At 38.9% G+C, this 18,702-nt stretch overlaps 1 protein-coding gene and 1 long non-coding RNA gene across 3 annotated transcripts; both read right to left on the bottom strand.

Moving 5' to 3' along the window:
• Positions 1–682: 682 nt before the first annotated feature.
• Positions 683–7,127, bottom strand: RHBDD2 (rhomboid domain containing 2). 2 transcript variants are annotated; one of them, XM_081941209.1, is made up of 4 exons: positions 6,879–7,127; positions 3,813–4,214; positions 3,144–3,294; positions 683–1,420 (listed from the first exon to the last, which is right to left on the bottom strand). In XM_081941209.1, the coding sequence occupies exons 1-4, from the start codon at positions 7,030–7,032 to the stop codon at positions 1,078–1,080; spliced, it is 1,050 nt and encodes a 349-aa protein (XP_081797335.1). In that variant the 5' UTR covers positions 7,033–7,127; the 3' UTR covers positions 683–1,077. The 2 variants fall into 2 exon arrangements, with proteins under 2 accessions (XP_081797335.1, XP_081797336.1); XM_081941210.1 differs by lacking the exon at positions 6,879–7,127 and adding an exon at positions 6,163–6,429.
• Positions 7,128–10,141: 3,014 nt separating this feature from the next.
• On the bottom strand, positions 10,142–15,049 carry LOC309387877. Its single transcript, XR_014174677.1, has 2 exons — positions 14,950–15,049; positions 10,142–12,331 (listed from the first exon to the last, which is right to left on the bottom strand). It is a non-coding gene; the product is annotated as an uncharacterized lncRNA (long non-coding RNA).
• Between the last annotated feature and the right edge of the window lie 3,653 nt (positions 15,050–18,702).

Below are 18,702 nucleotides of genomic sequence, written 5' to 3'. Positions count from 1 at the left end.
GGGAAAAATTCATCATTTTTGGTACGCACCTCATCATGCCTCCCGGAACCAATTAACGAGTACCGAGGTACCACTATGCAGCGAAAAATATAAGCTCTTCCAAGTATCAACCTTAAACAGTATAAATATTTTCTTCATTCCTCTCTGCAGCATATGTCTCACTTCCATACAAATACAATGATACACTCCTCACAAAATTATTCTTTTATTCAAAGTAGATTTTTCTCTTACCACTGTTGCAGCTTATCCCACTTTCCAGTAATATCATACATTTGCCAAGGTTATGCTAGCCAAGAGAACATGGTACAAAGATGCCAGATCTGTTAAACAAAATAATATGCATGACCGTGACTGGGAGAAAATTCTCATGGTTTCACAAGAAACCTTTCATAGCTTCATGCTGTTTAGCTTTTTTTTTTTTTTTTTGAAGTAGAAACATCATAGATTGAAACTGGGATCTTCTGTATGTAGAGCATGACTTTCATGAATATCGTCCTTACCAGAACCAGCTGGCTATACACTTCCTCATATGTGATCTATACCAAATTTATCTAACGTAGATTTTGAAAATCAATAACAAGCCATTTTATAAAATAATCAGAGGTTTAAGCCAAGGTGCTCAGATGAACAAGAAGTGTCTCAATTGAACAGGCATATATCATCCATGGCCAATATATATATATTTTAAAAAAAGATCCTAAACAGCTTTCCCGCCAGTCAAATATTAAGGAAATAACAGTTTTATCAGAAGCAATGTAAAACCAATCCTAAACTGTCCAGTACCTCAATCAATGGAAAATTCCCATCACCTATTATAAAATTGGAGATACAACCTGAAGCTGTGACGGCCACACTATCATCACCCAAAGTTAATGCATAAATTAAATTTCAGAATTAAACAGCTGAGAGATTGTTGTCACTTGATCCCACCAGGTTGCTACAAGACAGAGAATGGTCCCTTTCTTCAATTAGATCCAACCTTCTCAGGATCTCCAAAAATTTGTATCAGTCGGAAGAGGCCCCCTTCTCAGGGAAACCACTATAGCAGAGTCCAACATTTGCAGTTACCTGCTAGACTCAACCTATATGAACTTGACAATCATCTTCTGATTTTGAGGCAGCTCCCACAGTCAGAAGCCCTGGCGCTTGGTGGGCACCCAAATCACCTGCCTTTTCAGGCACCCATGAATTAGCACCAACAAGACGAGAAACTGATGGCAGTCCTGCTGGTGAGTGGGAATGGTTCTGGACGCACAGTTCTCCCATAGCACCAGCAGTGTGATGTGGTGTGGGACTCTGAAAGCATGGTGATCCAGGTGCTGGAATTTGTGCGTTAGGATGCTGCATGCGCATGGCAAGCAACGGAGGAGGGGGGCTGTGATAGTTCTGAGTGGGATAAGAACCTGGCACTGGATTTAACCTGAAAAAGACCAGAGAGAGATGTGTTAACAGATTAAATGCATAAATGCAAAATGACACACTCAACCAATTATTATAAGGAAGGCAGAAGTTACACAGGTCCCATGGGAATTATATCTTTTTATTTGTTATCCCATCTTTTAATAAATAATTAAAGATGGCAAACATATCTAATAATTCTACCTCCTATTTTCCCACCAACAATCCTGTGAGATTAATTTCAGAAATTTCAGCCTTTCTAATATTGTAAAGAACAAATGATACATTAACCAGGCTACTCTTTGTTAAAGTTCACATGTTCCTATTCTGGGAACAAATTGAGAAGTGAATACTCATCTGGACCTGGAGACCTGAGGAAAGCATATCTACTTTCTTTATGCTCCAGGGAGAAAGGAAAGCATCAACTGCTCTTCACAGAAGAAAGCTATCAAAATCAACCTAACCACTTAAGTGCCAATTAATTCCTGTAGTTGAAGATTTACCCTCCTTCTTTGCCCCTAATCATATTTATTAACAGATATTAATAAATTAATGACATGAAAGAAGCAGCAGGGAATAAGCCTTCATGATAAAGGCACAGGCATAAATCAAGCTTGCTATTCAAAATAATACATCCTTGTAATCTTTGTAAGACTCCTGTTGTGTATTTTCACTTATGCTATATAAAGCAATCATCCTAAACTAAAAGACTTATAGTTGACCTCTATTTTTTCTAGTCCCATATGTTATTGACTAAAGATGATCACAAATCATATTTTGTCAATAACATTCCTAGCCTGAATTTGCATAGGTAACATTTCCACTACAGGTAGTCCTTGACTTACAACAGTTCACTTAGTGACCATTCGAAGCTGTAACAGCACTGAAAAAAAGAAGACTTCTGACCAGTTTTCATACTGATGACCACTGCAGCATCCCCATGATCATATGATTTATATTTGGATGCTTGACAACTGACTCACATTTATGGCGGTTGTAGTGTCCCCGGGGTCATGTGATCCCCTTTTGCAACCTTCTGACAAGCAAAGTCAATGGAGAAACCAGATTCACTTAACAACCCTGTTACTAATTTAACAACTGCAATGATTCACTTAATACATGTGGCAAGAGAGTCATAAAATGAGGCAAAATTCACTTAATAAATGTCTCACTTAGCAACATAAATTTTGGGCTCAATTGTGATTGAGTTGAGGACTGCCTGTATCTAGCTTAGCTACAGAACAACTAAAATCAGAGCTACTATTAGCCGTGATGCTTTTACTTAAAGACGATTAATGTTCAATAGAGTTAAACCATTTTTCCACCTTTCTGAAATTTTATGTAGTGTGTCTGGACCTATACACTTTTAGTAGAACTTATTTTTTTTGTAATTCTTAAGACACATAACACAAATTTACAAAAGCTTTGTATCTAAGGGGAAAGCATATGTCAAAACTATGTGTTAAGATTAAAACTGCCAATATTTAACATTAATACATTCAACAGAATGCATCTTTATCTCAAATATACATCTTTTAAATAGTGAGGCTACAACTCTTATTTACAAGCTGGCATGAAAGATAATACTGATTTAAATGTAGGATTAAAAACAGAATTATTTTTTAGGTGCATCAATTAACCAAGACATTAAATTTTAAATTCTGTGAAGGTATGGAAACTTTGAGAAATGCTGTTATCAGCAGAAAATTAAACAACAAGCATTATGATGTGGGTAGCAGACTTACTTTCTATTCTGGGAAGCCCTTCTTTCTGCCAGGGATCCGGGGACATATTTCATCCCAGGAATCCTTTTCAATAGCCGGAAAGGGAACTTCCGATCTAAACAAGAGGCTGTTGATTCAGAGAAATCCAAAGCAAAACAGTAACCATAACCATCTAAAATTCAGCAGATAAGGAGAGCCAGAAAAAGGATGTGAAAGAAAGCATTTTTAAGCCTGGTCTTCTGAATATATTTTTCCCAGATGTGTTCAGAAACCTCAATGGAAACTGGGAGAGTTCTAATAAGCACAAAACACCAATATTATATTTTCTTCACTTCCCTGCATATTTTTGAACTGCACTAACAAGAAAGGAAGGACTCAAGAATGCAAAGTGGATGACTTCCCCCTTGCTCTTAATGTAATTTGCTATCTTTGCAATTTTGGGTAGGGGGAAATCTACTTAGTCCATTCAAGCAATAGTTAAAATGATCTTGTTATATGGAAAACCCCAAAATGGTAAATATTGTTGATGGGCTAATATAATAAATCATTAAAGAAAATAAACTTCAAGTGTATCTGTGCCATTTGTAATGCTAATCTAGCCTAAAATGTGTTACAAGTATTCTTTAGATATGGAAGATGCAACTTGATAAGTTAAAGGGGTAGGTTATGAAGTTCATTATAAAAAGATACATATGTTCCCAATTAAGAGGCCACAGAGGTTTGCTAGGAAAGAAGAACTTGGGATAATCCAGGCCATGCAAAGCAGCAACCAGGGCACAAATGTCATGTGGAAGTTCACTCCAAGGAGCACTGTTTTCCTCATCCGAGAGCGAGCAATTGATGCAGCCAGCATGGCAAAAGCCACAGGAGTGAATCCTTCAGCATCCATCATCTTCGACAGGCTGGATGCCATAGTCCTGAGTACAAGGTAGAGTAAAGCTAAGGAAACTGCAAATGCCAGAGTGAGGAAGGAGTGCTTCACAGTCCCCACCATCGTCTCAAAGCTGCCGGCAAAGTACCAGATGATAACAGCACTGCATACCAAGGAGATCACATCCTCATAAACGAAGATGTAGGTCACCAACCTATAAACTGTGCAAAAAGAGCCAAGTTGGGAAATAAATGACAGACAAGAATCTGACACAATGAAATCATTCCAAATATATTCATAATTTTGGGAGAATGGTGCCAACTCCAAAGACAAGCTGAGTTGAAAGGCTGGAATAGGGTTAAAGCAGGGTGGAGAGCTGCATTAAGTCAAAAGTCCAGAAGTGTTGGGCTTAGTAAGACACTTAAGTGAAGTATTTTTAAATCTAATTTACATAGTCACCTATTTCACCAAAAACTACTTTGGGCAGCGAACAACAAGCTAAAACAGTTTATAAATACTAAAAACTACTTACCAGTTAATTATAAAAACATTTTTAAAACTCTAAAAATAAATCAAACAAGAAATAACAGATGGAGGGATGTTAATAATAGAACTCTAATAATAGAGTTCACTCAGCTCCTGGGGCCCCTAGGCTTTCTGACATTACCAGATCTTAAGGGATTCTCAGCAGCTCATAAGTGAGACCAAACTCACCTCAGGTGGGAGAAGATTCCACAATGTAGGTGCCACCACAGAAAAGGCCCATTACATAGGGTCTTCTTAGCTGGCAGTACCTCTAAAGCAGTGGTAGTCAACCTGGGCCCTACCACCCACTAGTGGGTGTTCCAGCTTTCATAGTAGACGGTAGGGCTTTTGTCTGATACTGAAGCACTTTCCTTTTCTAAAATTTAATTGACTTTTTAAAAAAAATTCATAGCATTATTTAAAAAGATTTTCATTAGGTTTTCATAAAATTCCCTGTGAAAATTTAAATTTCTGAAAATATACTATTTGTATCGTCCATGCCTAAGTTTAGTTCACGTTACGTAAGTGAAACTAAATGGCGCTATAGTGCGACCTCAAATAAAAGAGCCTCGTCCCAGAATAGCTCATGCATCTCCACCATCACCACCCAGCTGTAACAGACAAGCAGAGCTGGTAGCCGCCCCCCCCCCAAACCCCAAAGTTACTTCCCTACTTTTTAAATCACCATTACTGTGGAACCGGTGGGCTGTTAGAAAATTTTACTACTAACAGATACAAAAGTGGGCGGTAGGTATAAAAAGGTTGACTACCCCTGCTCTAAAGTATACCTTACAAGGCTTGTGATCTGGCCATTTTATAACAGACTGAACATGCCTGGTTTTGCAAGATTGGAGAGAGAAGATGCAGGCATATTAGTTTGGTCAGTCTGAAGAAACATACTTTTTTTCTTCTTCTGGAATTTTTAATATTAGACAAAATTACCCATGATAGTCTTTTGAATTGCCTAGATAGAATAGATTTGGGGTGGGGGGCAGTATTTACTCTGTGATACCTCTAGTTCTTCCTAAAATTGTATATTCAGTAGTTCACCTATTGCTTACAACAGCATTCCAATTTATTCAGCAAATTTATATACTGCCTATACTTTTAACAATTTAGGGTGTCACATAAAGATGTATGCAGTTGTAATCTATAAATATAATAGAAAAAAGCAACAAAAATCAGTAAATGTGCTTTAATATTGTTTGTCTCCTGCATTTCAGCATGTATGACAAATCACTGGGAAAAATAACCTGAAGAATGTTTCCGTCCATCAATAACATTCAGCTTTATCTGGTAAGCTCCTTAAGATTCAAAATCAATGCAAAATCAATGCAAAATCAATGCATAAATAGGGGAGATAAGAGCTAAAAAAAACCAAACTTGAATAGTGTGCATGGCTGAATGCAGGCTGTCATAAGTAGAATGTTTCTGAACAGAAGAGATCCTGAGTTAGGCATCCTCAATCAGGCATTATGAAAATATTAAAGGATCTAAAAATGAGGTTTCAATACTGCTTTTGGCAAATCTAAGCAAATATTAATAGCATGCTTTTGGGGGGGGGCAGGAGCAGCTTTCTGTCACATTCTTCAAAATATAGGAGCCTAACATTTTACAGATTGCCTGCAAATAATCCAGACCTACCTTTCATTCGCTCCTGCTTTGCCAATCATCAAGAAGCCTAAACTCAAAATGTAACAAAAGGAAGACGTCTGCTATGTAAGATTCCTCAGGAAGGGGGCTAGCTGCCTAGATGAATTGTATTCACTCCCAGGAAGAAGCCAGAAAAGACTGTGGAAATTAAGAGGATGGTCTAGCAGAGCTTAATAGAATTGTCTTCTATGGCAGCCTTGAAGAAATCAGTCTTTGCTAGGAGAATTTGCTTAGATTTGCCAAAAGCTAGGAAATATTTATTATTGTTGTTAATAATAATAATAATAATAATAATAATAATAATAATAATAATAATAATAATAATAATAATAATAATATAAATTTATAAATAAATTAATTAATAGGCTGCCCATGTTCCCTCGAGGTAACTGGGCAGTTTAAATGCTGAAATTAAATAAATGCTGAAAAACAATAGAATGACTCATGTAACTGCCCCAGGACCTCTTAAAGTTCTTTCCAACAAAGACCTGCCAGATGTCCTTCATGAAGCATGAAGAACAGAGCTTTCAAGTCGTCTTTATCGTAACTGTTATGGTAGCCTGCTCCTTCCCATGGAAGATCCATTTCCATCTCTCTTGGCTTTTATCATCCTCCCCCTCGGTTTCTGAAAAGACTCCATGGGTAGGTAGGTAGGTAGATGGGTGGGAAGGAAGGAAGGAAAAAGAGAGCTCATCCTTCGAGCTCACCCTGTCCATCCCGCACTGCCGCCGGCCGCAGCAAAAACGCGGACAGAGAGTCACCGGGCATGCCATTACTCCTGCTCCGCTGCAGCAGGCCCGGCCCGGAGACCAGCAACGAAAGCAAAATCGTGAGGCAAGTTGCCACGGGAAACTTTTCCATGCTTTCCCGCCTTCACTCTCCACAACCGACTTTCAGATCGCCCGGGTTACCATGCTTCCCCAAATTCTGCTTCCGGGTTAGGTCACGATTAATAGAGCTAAGAACTCTGACAGACGGGAAGTCCCGCCTTCCTGCTGAACGAACTCTTGGGCGGATGAGAGTGTATTCTCCCCCACACACCTCCTGTCCGGAAAAGCAAAGCCGTTCTCCGTTGCCGTGGTAACCGAATAACATGGATTACCCCAGCCCTGAAATGTGCCTTCAAATAACAACAGCTGCAGAAAAGAGGCGGAGCCATCTAAGGCTCCGAACCACTGATAGGGCGGCTGCAGTGGTCCTGCCTATTTGTGCTGCCTTCAACATGTGAGCGGGGTTCCGTAGGGAGACCTCGACTTACAACAGTCCATTTTGACACAAAAAAGAGGGAGTCAAGCTATTCTCCAAGGCACCTGAGGGTAGAACAAGAAGCAATGGGTGGAAACTAATCAAGGAGAGAAGCAACTTAGAACTGAGGAGAAATTTCCTGACAGTTAGAACAATTAACCAGTGGAACAGCTTGCCTCCAGAAGTTGTGAATGCCCCAACACTGAAAGTTTTTAAGAAGATGTTGGATAGCCATCTGTCTGAAATGGTATTGGGTTTCCTGCCTAGGCAGGGCATTGGACTAGAAGACCTCCAAGGTCCCTTCCAACTCTGCTATTGTATTGTCTATTAGTGACTGTTCAAAGTTGCAACGGCACTGAAAAAAGTGACTTAGGACCATTTTTCACAGTTCCAACACAGATCAAAATTCAGATGCTTGGCCACCAGTTCATACTTATGACCATTGCTGTGTCCCAAGGTCATGTGATCATCTTTTGCAACCTTTTGACAACAAAGTCAATGGAGAAGCCAGATTCACTTAACTGTGGCAAGAAACATCGTAAAATGGGGCAAACCTCACATAACGAATGTCTCACTTAAGAACAGAAATATTGGGCTCTATTGGAGTCATAAGTCAAGGAGTACCTGTATTATAGTTCTGTAGGAAGTTAGCACTCCACCCCCCTCCTAGAAAAATGAAATATCCTAGGAAATATTGAAAAGACAGAATATTATATTTCCCTGGATGTGAAAAGGGGGAAACATGTTTTAAAAACAAAGTAGCTCCCTGCAGCTTCTGCCCACCCCCCTCTGCCAATGAGCCATTAAAGCCTGAACTAGTGTACTTTACATAATAAAAGAAGGATTAGCTTGTTTTTCCCATTTTTGCCCTCCCCAGCCCCCAGGAGCATTCTATAAGCCTCCTAAAGGCTATGCAGGGCCATTTTGGTGAAGGAGGCAGGGTTTCAGGAGGCTAAAAATGCTGTATTCAGTGTATACGACACACCCAGATTTTCAGCCTATTTTTTGAAGAAAAAAGGTGCATCTTATACTCCGAAAAATATGGTAATTAAATGTCATGATTTAATGTTATACATGAACAAAATTAAGGTGACCAATCGTCCTCCTTTAGGAAGGACAGTCCTTCTTTTGTAAGTTCTGTCCTCCCTCGAAAAGTGTCCTCCTACATGTCCTCCTTTTCGATATTTGAAGACTAATCTGTTGCGCGTTATGTGACATATTTGTATTTGACATGACAATTTGTCAAGGCTCGGTATAGTGCGGTATAAGACACGATTATGAGACCCATGCGCTCCGCACGGGAGACCTTGAGAGAGAGTGCCGCACACAAGTGGCTTTGTTTACTTCTTACCAAAACATGACATGGCACATAAGCATGCAGTAAACTCACGGCACGTCGGCAATTGAATGACTTACGGTAATTATTTCTTTCTCAGTGAATATTCAATTATACAGAGGTAAGTACATTTCACATTTTATTAATTCATTATCTATTTAATATTTTCCAAATATGTATAATTTTATTTACAAGTTTATACAACCCTGTTTTCAACAGAAGTGTAAAATAATTTAAATTTAAATTTTAGTAAAGTTTATTCGCTAATGTTATTAAAGTTTCAGTTGTAATAATTAATTTTATTTAAACTTTAAATTATTCTGAATATGAAAAACAGTTAGTTGCAATGGAGGGAACATTTGCATTTCATACCATAATTCACAATCAAAGTTTTAATTGTAGTATGGATTGTACAACTAAATTATTGAAAAAGTTTCACAATGCTAAATTTTCATGTGCCAGGACAAAATGCGAGGCTATTATTAAATCAGTATTTAAAAATTACTGTGATAAAATACTTACAGCAGACTTGAAAATTGCAGCATTTGTAACGGTTTTATCTGATGCATCAAATCATAATGAAACCAAATTGTATCCAATACTAGTAAGATATTTTAATGTTACCAGGGGGATTCAAGTAAAAATTTTAAATTTAGAATCCATTGAGGGTGAAACATCACGGGAAAACAGTTTTCAATGGTGTTTTTTGACTTCATTGCAAGTATATTGGACAGATATTGAATCTTGTATTGAGTTTTTATCTAAAGAAATGCCAGACATTAAAATAGACGACAATTGTCTCTTTGAAGAAATTAGAAGACTGAATGTATATTTAAATTCTTTAAAATTAATACAATGGGAAAATCAACACGTTGAAATCGATAAAAGATGGGTGGATATTTTCAGCCATTTCAAAAATGAACATATTCCATGTGAAAATTTATTTATACTTGTTCAATTTACGTTGTGCTGCCCTGGAACTAATGCAGCAGTTGAAAGAGTTTTTTCAATTGCCACTGATTTTGGGACAAATGAGAAATCGAGATTGAATGTTGATACTCTAGCTGCAGCACTTGTTGTAAAATTCAATATGAAGGATATTTCTTGTTCAGATATTTCCAATATATTGTTAGAAGATGATACATTGACAAAAAATATTAATTCAATGGAAAAGTACTCATTTAAATAATAATTAACAGGCATGTAAGCATAATTACAATATAAAATGTTACAAATGTTTTATTATGCATATATCATATTTTAGTGTATTATTGTTGCAGTGAATAAAATATTTCTTTTATTTACGATATTTTTTTTCCAATTTATTTGTCCTCCTTTTCATTGTAAAAAAGTTGGTCACCTTAACAAAATATATCTCAAAACTTGGGCTGTTGCTTAAAACAATTTATTGATTGTGTATAGGGCTGGCAGGTTGTAGCTGCATATACATCTAAGCATAGCCAAACCTTTCCAGTGATTTTCAGCTTTTCTAAGAGCCATCGGATATAAAGATATATTCTATTTCTCCAGAAGTGGCATCAACTATGGCTATTCAATCTCTTGAACTGTGTCAAATATGTTGGAAATGTTAATTTTTTAAAAATGCTCAAGAACAGAAATAGACATAAAAATTATTTAGAGAATGACCTGTGAACATTTAAATTGCTAAGGTATACAACATTTATACTTACAAACTATGTTTTAACAATTGTCTACATGATATGAAAACAGCAACAATAGCTTTGCTAGACTAAATATTGCAAAGTAGTGTAGGAAGTTATCACCCGGCCCTCTCCCGGAAAAATGAAATATCCTAGGAAATATTGAAAAGGCAGAATATTACATTTCCCTGAATGTGAAAAGGAAGAAACATGTTTTAAAGACAGTTAGCTCCCTGCAACTACCTGCCCACCCCCTTTGTCAATGGGCCTTTAAGATGTCCAAGTCAGTCCCTTTACATAATAAAGAGTTCTCCCCTTCAGCTCCAGGGGGGTGGGATTAAGGCATGACTAGCCTTCACCAACTCACCACATGGCATCTAAGAACTCAAGCAAACCTGGATTCAAAGCACAGCCTAGAGAGTTGCCCCTGCATGGTCCCATGGGAGTCTGACAACCAATCAGAATACATTGCTTACACAGGAACAGGAAACAGAGAGGTGGGACTGAACAGATTATAAAAAGCCCAGCAAGCCCCTTCTCAGCCCTTCTCTTCTTCTGCACCCAACATCTTGAAGAATGTGATCACCTTTTCTGTTCAGGAGCTCAAGCCATGTGGTCCTGTCCACCATTAAACCATCTTTCCAAGCAGCCTCCACGTCTCCAATGTCTTTTTCCCCACTTGGAGCCGAACCCAGAAGGACATTTCTTTCAACAGTAGGAAAAGCATTCACAACAGAAGACTTTAGGCCGTGCTTATTCCGTTTCTTAGGGAGGGAGCCAGCGTTGTCCGAAGATATTTCCATGGTCATGTGGCCAGCATTATACACCGAGGTGCACAGAACACTGTTACCTTCCTACCAAAGTGGTACCTATTTATTTACTCTTATTTGTGTGCTGTCAAAATGTTAGGTGGCCAGCTGGGCAAAGATGGGAGCTCACTCCATTGTGCAGCACTTGGGACTGAGTGTAGAAATTGTGGGTTGACTTGGTGGGTAATTAGAAATATCTAGTTGGATTCTGCCCTTGCACAACAATTAGTTTCAGACAGGGGGAAAAACCAGTACAAACTGAGAGACTATCTGGGAAGCCATTTCATTTCCCCAAATGTCTTGTAATTACTAGAAAAGAAAATCATCCATGCAGTTGATTTATATTTCTTAGGTTCTCCTTCAGAGTATTGAAGGACAATTTTACACTCCAGCTGTTTATAAGGGATGGAGATGCACTTCTAAAGGACAGCAAAAATAGGCCCTGGCCCCATATTTTGATATGTAGAATTTCAGGAAAAAAAACCTCAACTTAGTTTTCTTTCAGGGCACCAAAACTAAATCAGAGGGTTTAAAAAAAGATATTGGCGCAACAGAATAAGCTTTTCTCCCTAGAATCCACTGAAAAAAACCACATTACTGTACTCATAAAATAAAGCGACTACTTGAGAAACAAATGCATTCATCTTCTTGCTTTACCAGGTGAGTATCCCTGCCAGATGGACTGGTCGGTTATTTTGGTTGCACGAAATCACAATGTATTTCCATCTGCTCTCTTCTGCCTTGTACTTGCAATCTTTTCCATATTCCTGAGAAAGTCTGCAACTTGTCACACGAAATTTCATGCTACTCTTTTTATATTCCAAATTTTGGATCACGTATGGTTTCCCTGCCACACAGGCTTGGTTAATAAGCTTCTCAGGGGCATGGATGAAAGTGTTGAGCCGTTTGCATCCACTCCTAGTCAAAGCAATCCTTCTGTTTTGCATCTCACTGTTGCATCTGTTATGATCTATGTTATCCAGAAATGTCATATGTTTCCTTTGAAAGGCTTGTGGGTTTTGAGACCAAGCAATATTAATAACAGAGATGGAGATAAAGAACAGAATCTGCATAGATATTCCGTTTGAAGCCATTTTCTTTGGTTGGACCTAAAGTATTAAGAAAACACTGATTACCTACTTATTTCCAGAGAGTTATCATTTAGAGTTCCATAAATTTGCAGGAAAAGTCACAGGAAGGAATTACATTTCATACTAAGCTTTACTGAAGTTCACACAATACGTTAAATTATTTGAATATTAACACACATATCACATACAAGTCTTAATAATAATAATATTGAATTTATTAGCCGCTCCCTTTCCAAGCAGGACTCGGGGCGGCGTACACTAGAAACATATAAAACATAACACATGTGTACAAACACATAAACATACATATATACAAAGACATACATGTACGGAGGAGGTAATAAATTACAACATTTAGACAATTAAAACCATTTACATACCCCAATAATAAAACCCAATATACAATAAAAATTTAAAATTTAAAAGACAGTCGGGAAAAACGAAAAAATTACGGTTGAGCCAGGCCAGATAGTTGAAAAAGGTGGGTCTTCAACTGTGCACGGAAGGAGCGGAGATCGGAAATAATCCTGATGTCACGGGGGAGGTCATTCCACAGGGCTGGGCCCATCACAGAGAAGGCTCTGCTCCTGGGTGTCGCCCCCTGACACTGTTTGGAGGACGGCACCCGGAGAAGTCCCTCTCTGTGTGAGCGAATTGGTCGTAGGGATGTGTGGGGCAGGATGCGATCCTGCATGTAACTAGGTCCTGAGCCATGAAGCGCTTTAAAGATCATAATCAAAACCTTGAAACGCACTCGGTAGACCACAGGAAGCCAGTGCAGCTCGCGCAGGAGAGGTGTTACAGGGGAGTATCTAGTCCTCCCCATAATCACCCGCGCGGCCGCGTTCTGGACCAACTGTAGTCTCCGAGTGCATCTCAAGGGAAGCCCCATGTAGAGAGCATTGCAGTAGTCCAGGCGAGACGTCACTAGCGCATGGGTGACTGTGCGTAGGGCATCCCGGTCCAATAAGGGGCGCAATTGGCGCATCAGGCGGACCTGATGGAACGCCCCCCTTGCCACGGCTGTTACATGGTCATCCATGGACAGCCGGGCATCTAGGAGGACGCCCAAATTGCGCACCTGTTCCATGGGGGCTAGTTGCACGCCCCCAATGGCCAGAGATGGAAGCACCTGGTTGAACCGGGGGGCCGGAAGCCACAGCCACTCCGTCTTGGAAGGGTTGAACTTCAGAAGTGGCTCTTTGGTTCTGCATAAACACTTGTTCAAATTTTGAACTATTCAACATTTGAATTAAATTTACTGTTCTGGTCCAAGCATAAGATCTCTCTTCTCAGACAGATAAACTTTACGCAAAGGTTCAAGCAGATCAGATTTATTATCAGGCATTCTCAAATCAGTAATGTAGTCAATGAAGAGATTCCTCCAAATTGATCATAATCAATTCAATTGTCCCATTCACATAATATGAAAAAATGGTAGAATTACTCCAGTGGTGAAATTATTATTTTTTTACTACCAGTTCTGTGGGCGTGACTTGGTGGGCATGGCAGGGGAAGGATACTGCAAAATCTCCATTCCCACCCCTCCCTGGGGCTTGCCAGTGGTAGCATTTGTCAGTTCTCCGAACTACTCAAAATTTCCGCTACTGGTTCTCCAAAACCTGTCAGAACCTGTGGATTTCACTCCTGAATTACTCCCATGATAAGAAAAGCACGCTGTTCTTCATTGGCTGTGATTCACAATGCCCGGGCTTTGTGCTGCAGGTACAGTGGCCAATCAAAAACACAGGTGTGACCACATGACATAAAACTACATTTCCCTGAAGGCAGTGCTGCATTACCCAAGAGGCAGTTCATTAAAGAAACAGTAATTAATTCCTAAACTAACTTAAACAGTATTTAATTCCTAGACTAATAATATCCTTTAAACAGCACATTTACATTAAACTGAATTTACATTGAAAAAGTAAGAAGTAATACTTGTGTATTAAGAAATCTAAGAAAAGGTCATCTAACTAAATATACTTTACATTGCTTCAATTCATTATACTTGCACTTCTTCATATCTTCAAACCTGGTTTCTGCCATGTCTTATTCCAAGACTCAAACTGTTGTCACTTAGAATCCTGATCTTGTACTTTCTTGACCACCCTGAATGAACCAACTGAATAATTTTATCTTGGACAAAAGAATTTAATTATGCCCTCAAATAGCTAATTAGGGCAACCTTAACTTTATAATATAATAGTATAATCAAAAGACTACAGCAGTGTAGTATTGTAATTGTGCCCCCATCAATAAATGAAATGCTTCTAGCATTTGAAAGGGTTCAGTAGTCATGGCATGTTGAGCATCAGAAAATAAAAAAACATATTGGCTAGAAGATCCGGAACGACTCTAGGAGGTTGGGATACACATCAGCATTTTGTATTGCAGAATCTTCTTGTTCTCATAGAATGAAAGTCGTCATAGCTTTGAGGACTTTGTTTCAGGACTAGGAAGAAGAAAACTCCACTCACAGAAAAAGAAAAACTGGTCCCACTGCATTTTGAGGAAACATTTTTACTGTTTTTTACTTTGCTGATTGGTTGCTCTGCCTGTTAGACAAGATTAATCCATCCTATTTTGACTCTATCAGCTGTTTACCATTTAATTTCGAATAAAATTGTACTTACAATTTTACCTTCTCCGGTGGATGATCCTGTCTTAGCACCAACTTTCACTGTCTCTTGGACTGCTGATCCAGAATAGTCTGCTGACAAAAGAGAGGATAGCTACGCCCCAGGTTAGATTTGTTTTTCTCCCAACTGGCATTTTTTCTTTGTTGAAACATGTTTTCTTTTCAAACTTGAACATTTAGGCTGTTCTGTAATTCCTGGAGCACTCCTGATTGCACCTTTTTAGACAGGCAGCAGCCAACCCCTTTGCTTTTGAGGAAATAAATCTAATGGATTAAAAAAAAAAGTTTATTTCTGGGAAGTAGGTGTAGCAAGAACATTAGATTCTTTTTGGCAGGGATGGGTAGATTTCAGGTTGATGGAATTTGATTCGTTTCTAGAATCCATCGAATCTGGGACTGTACAAAATATGTAAGCTTAAAATTGATCCCTGAGTCAAGGGATTTGTTTGGGTTTGAAAAATAAAAGCATTTCTTAAACTCTGATCTCCCCAGTAAGAGGCATGTTGGGAATCCTGGAAATCAATTATGGCCTCTCCTAAGAGGGAATAAGATGAGTGCTGATGGCAGCAGCAGAGGAGGGATCTCTTTAATTAATGGTTTCCTTCAGAACCCTGGGGTGTAATCCATCCGGTCCTGGTGATTTGAACTCGTCTAGGGTAGACAGACCCTATGTTGGGCGTTTGGTAACTGGCTGACCTTTATAGCTGTTTGTAGCATCTTGCGGTCACATGACTGTGATTTTTGCCTGTTTTTGGCACTTACTTTCCGTTTCCAGCATAAAATGCTCATTGGAGAAAATTGATTTTTCTTATTGACTGCACAGCTCAATTAATGACCACCACAAAAAATGATGAAAAACCAGGTCTAGTCAGATGATGCTTAAACGTACAACCGCAATAACTTACAATTATAATTCTGGGCTCAGTTATGATCTTAAATTGAGGGCCACCTTTACTACCTTGTTTCCCAAAAAAATAAGATCTCCCCGGATAATAAGCCCAATCAGACTTTTGAGCGCATGCGCTAAAATAAGTCCTCCCCCGAAAATAAGCCCTCCCCTAAAATATTTAAATGCATGTGTAGCTGGTTCCTGCCATTTCCTGGGGGGAGAAAGAGGAGGAACATGCCCCATGCACCCCTGCGATCCACGAGGAATGGCCTTGCGGAGGCTGCTCCCACAAACCCTAGCTACCATGCCCCTTCTCTTAGTGGCAGCCGCAAAAAAAAGTGGCCGGCCCAGCCATGCTAGGGCTGGCAAGAGTGTGCCAGAAACAGAACTTCCAGCCCTCTTTGGGTCAGCTGATCTGCGGGCCATGGACAGAGATTAAGGGGCCTCTTGCACCTCAAAAATAATAAGACCTCCCTTAAAATAAGGCCAAGTGTTTATTTCAGGGGCCAGAAGAGAATAAGACCCTGTCTTTGGGGAAACACAGTAGTGTTAAAATCTCTCATCTTTGAAAACCTTTTGCCCACTGTGGGTGTAATCAATAGGTCTAATATCCTGATTATGGCAAGAGTAAATTACAAGAGTAAATTACTCTTGTAACTCTCAGTAAGTTACTGTCAACCATCGGTCCACAACTCTTAGCCATTTAGAGGTAAAAAATGCAAAACAATCAAAATAAGCAGATATAATTGATTGGTGTGCAAAACCAGAGCGTTTTGGAATGTTGGAAAGTTTTAATATGTGGACTAATTGATTAAAATTTGCACTGAAAAATAATTTGAAAGAAAAAAAATTATAATATGTCTCACAGGCATTGTCAAAAATATATAAAGGAGTTTTAGATGTATGTTGGAAATGCAGCTGCAATTCCAAGGGTATTTTTTTAAATATATATTATCCCTGGTGGACTTATGATAAAGTAAAGAAATACTGGGATCAGACATTTACTTTAATCAGAAGATTTTTAAAATAAATATAAAATTGAAACCAAAAGTTTTTCTTTTAGATTTGCGAGGCCAAAAATTTGACAGAAAATTTAGGGCTTTGTTATCATATGCGCTGACATATTGAGAATACATGTTGAGAATATTACGGTATATGTCAGTACTGAGTTCCAGATCCCGTTGCAACTGGTACAGTGCAACGTGGCGGGGTGCCCACCATGTGCACACGCGCAGCATGTGCATGCGTACCCACAGCCTGCGACGTTCCAGCTGCTTGGTGGAGCTTTGTGCGCATGTGCAAATGCCCTGATCGGGTCAAATAATGGTAAGGAGAGCGGGCGGGCGGGTGGGCCCTCCGGAGCACCGTACCGGAACGCTACCTGGTGCTCCCAGCAGGCACTGGTATGCCCGTACCGGGGTGTACCGGTTGTATCCCACCACTGGTATATGTACAAAGATGGAAAGAAACACTAATTTTGGAACAGTGGATGGTCCAACAGAGATGGTGAAACAGCTTTAATCAAAGAGAATAATCTTTGTTTCTATTTGGAAACTGCTTCTGGACTTTTCCCTCAAAACTCATGAAAATGAAACTTTGGTTTTAGATTTTGATTATTAGACTGGTTTTGTTATTATAGAAATAGCTTGAAATATTGCAAAATGTAAAGGAGAAGATTGAGGTTGTAATTCTTTTGCACTTTATTGAAAAAAGTTGAAAGTCATTACTTTTTTCCATTTTCTTTGTACTTCTCTTTTTTTCTTACTTCTCCACTTTGTTCCTGTGTTTTCATTTCATAATTACAGTTAATAAACTCTATATTAAATAAAGAAATGTTGGAAAGTTCGGCAAGAATCAAAGAGCTGTAATCACACTAGGAACTTCAGGCAACTTGTGATTGAACTCTGCCCTGGGGAGATACTCGTATCATAATTCACCATCTTTATTTCTTAATCTTTATCTTTCTTATTTATGGGTCCAGGCACTGATTCAGAAACCAATACATTTGCCTGAAATTGGATGAAAAGAAAAAAAAATACAATCTCATATCTAAATGTCTTATATTTTTATGGTGGTGTTGCTGTGGTTATATGCCCAGAGTTACCAGGTGAAGTCATATAAATTGTATCAATAAATAGCTTTAAAAAACAACTTTCACCTTGAACCTTAAGTTCCTTACATAATAAAATCGTGGATTTTGTAACTGAAGTTTCTGGATAGGAATCCTACGAATTTCCCTGCAAAATCTGGAAAAGGTTATCATCCCCACTTCTCTCCTAAGCACTAGGCATTACTATTATTTATTTTTAAAAATTGCAACTCTGGGCGGCTTACAAAAGTTAAAACCGATAAAACTATATGTATAGCAATAAAATTATAAATTATGGTTAAAAGATGTGGAGGGAGGTAACAAGGTGAGCCTGCTGCTAGGGAATTCTGGGATTTGAAGTCCACACATGTCAAGGCTCTGCGACTGAGCAGTGACCTAAGCGATTCCGTAGTTGTTGCGAGGATCAATATTCTGCGGACAGAAACTTGTTTATTACGTTAAATTCCTTGGATGAAAGACATGATATAAATAAATTAAATTCATTTTGCCTGAAAGCAGATTATTTATTATTTAGGTTTCGATGGGACATTCCTTCCTAGCCTGTCGTCCTCCCCCTCCTCTTTAATAGCCATGGTGGTACAGCCCATTGGGGAACAGAGACTACTACTTATTCCTCTCTCTCCCCCAACATCCCGCAAATGAGTCGGGTTATTCCAATTCCCTTCTTTCACTTTCCCCCTTTTTGCTGCAGGCGTCGTTCTAGTTGGTATCTTCTGCCACCTCTGATTGGCTGCGTTGCCCCGCAGTCG

The sequence above is a fragment of the Natrix helvetica genome (assembly GCF_964273705.1).
Source record: "Natrix helvetica genome assembly, chromosome: 2".
Lineage (NCBI taxonomy): Eukaryota > Metazoa > Chordata > Lepidosauria > Squamata > Natricidae > Natrix > Natrix helvetica.
The sequence above is the reverse complement of the archived record's forward strand: the minus strand, read 5'-3'. Positions and strand labels throughout refer to the sequence as shown.

Coding starts and splice junctions, on each gene's coding strand:
- RHBDD2 (XM_081941209.1), bottom strand. CDS start 7,032: ATGGAAAAGTTTCCCGTGGCAACTTGCCTCACGATTTTGCTTTCGTTG. Junction 4,215..6,878: donor GGCAGTGCGGGATGGACAGG/GTGAGCTCGAAG, acceptor CTTTTTGCACAG/TTTATAGGTTGGTGACCTAC. Junction 1,421..3,143: donor AGGGCTTCCCAGAATAGAAA/GTAAGTCTGCTA, acceptor GGTCTTTTTCAG/GTTAAATCCAGTGCCAGGTT.